The 1,109-nt window shown below is 55.3% G+C and overlaps 1 protein-coding gene across 1 annotated transcript in view; it reads right to left on the reverse strand.

Annotated features, from left to right (window-relative positions):
* LOC107102310 (profilin-1-like) overlaps positions 1-1,109 on the reverse strand; it is an 8,451-nt gene continuing 7,342 nt past the window's right edge. The window contains exons 3-4 of the mRNA XM_015401559.1: positions 358-550; positions 1-201 (exon numbers count right to left, since the gene is read on the reverse strand). Of these exons, the coding sequence (XP_015257045.1) occupies positions 104-201; positions 358-550 (291 nt within the window). The 3' untranslated portion in view covers positions 1-103. The remainder of the gene's footprint in view (positions 202-357; positions 551-1,109) is intronic.

Genomic DNA, 1,109 nt, shown 5'->3' on the forward strand with positions numbered 1-1,109 from the left:
CGCAGACAACCGGAGCCCAGGGGGGACGCTGGGGGAGACACGGGTGAGGGAGGGGTCGTCCATCAGAATTTGGAGGAGGGGGGAGGCGGCGGCCATGTTGGATTCACATGTTGGACTTCCTTAGGTAGCTGACTACGCTGAAGGCCTTGCTGGACAGCTGTCCACCGCTGGCGTCTTTTGTGCCCTTAACTATGACTATAGCTGTGGGACAGAGGGGGAGGACAGAGGGGGAGGACAGAGGGGGAGGACAGAGGGGGAGGACAGAGGGGGAGGACAGAGGGGGAGACATAAAGAGTCAAACACCAGAAGAGGAATCAAAGGCGTCTCTTTACTTGCCGTCCTTCCAGTCCGTCTCACCTGTTACGCTCTTCCCCACACAGACGTTGAAAGTGTTGCCCTCAGCGTCAGCAGCGGTCTTCAGGTCCAGAGCGTAGACGGGGTCCATGTCCATCTGGTCCCTGATCAGTCTGCACCTCGTCCCGCCAATGTAGACGCCGTTCTGAGCAAAGCTGGACCGGTCGCTGCTCCCCAGCTTCTTGATCTCCTCCGTCTGACATGGAGACAGAGAAAAGGCGGTCAGCAGAAGAACGCTCCAAATTCCCAGCCCCCTTGAACTGCACACCTCTCTGAGGTGGAGAACGATGGAGAACGACGAAGAACGATGGAGAATGATGGAGAATGGAGGGAGAACGATGGAGAAAGATGGAGAATGGAGGGAGAACGATGGAGAACGATGGAGAATGGAGGGAAAACGATGCAGAATGGAGGGAGAACGATGCAGAATGGAGGGAGAACGATGCAAAATGGAGGGAGAACGATGGAGAATGGAGGGAGAACGATGCAGAATGGAGGGAAAACGATGGAGAACGATGGAGAATGGAGGGAGAACGATGGAGAACGATGGAGAATGGAGGGAAAACGATGGAGAACGATGGAGAATGGAGGGAGAACGATGGAGAACGATGGAGAATGGAGGGAGAACGATGGAGAATGGAGGGAGAACGATGCAGAATGGAGGGAGAACGATGGAGAATGGAGGGAGAACGATGGAGAATGGAGGGAGAACGATGGAGAATGGAGGGAGAACGATGGAGAATGGAGGGAGAACG

The sequence above is a fragment of the Cyprinodon variegatus genome, unplaced genomic scaffold (genome assembly GCF_000732505.1).
Source record: "Cyprinodon variegatus isolate N-32 unplaced genomic scaffold, C_variegatus-1.0 Scaffold1233, whole genome shotgun sequence".
Lineage (NCBI taxonomy): Eukaryota > Metazoa > Chordata > Actinopteri > Cyprinodontiformes > Cyprinodontidae > Cyprinodon > Cyprinodon variegatus.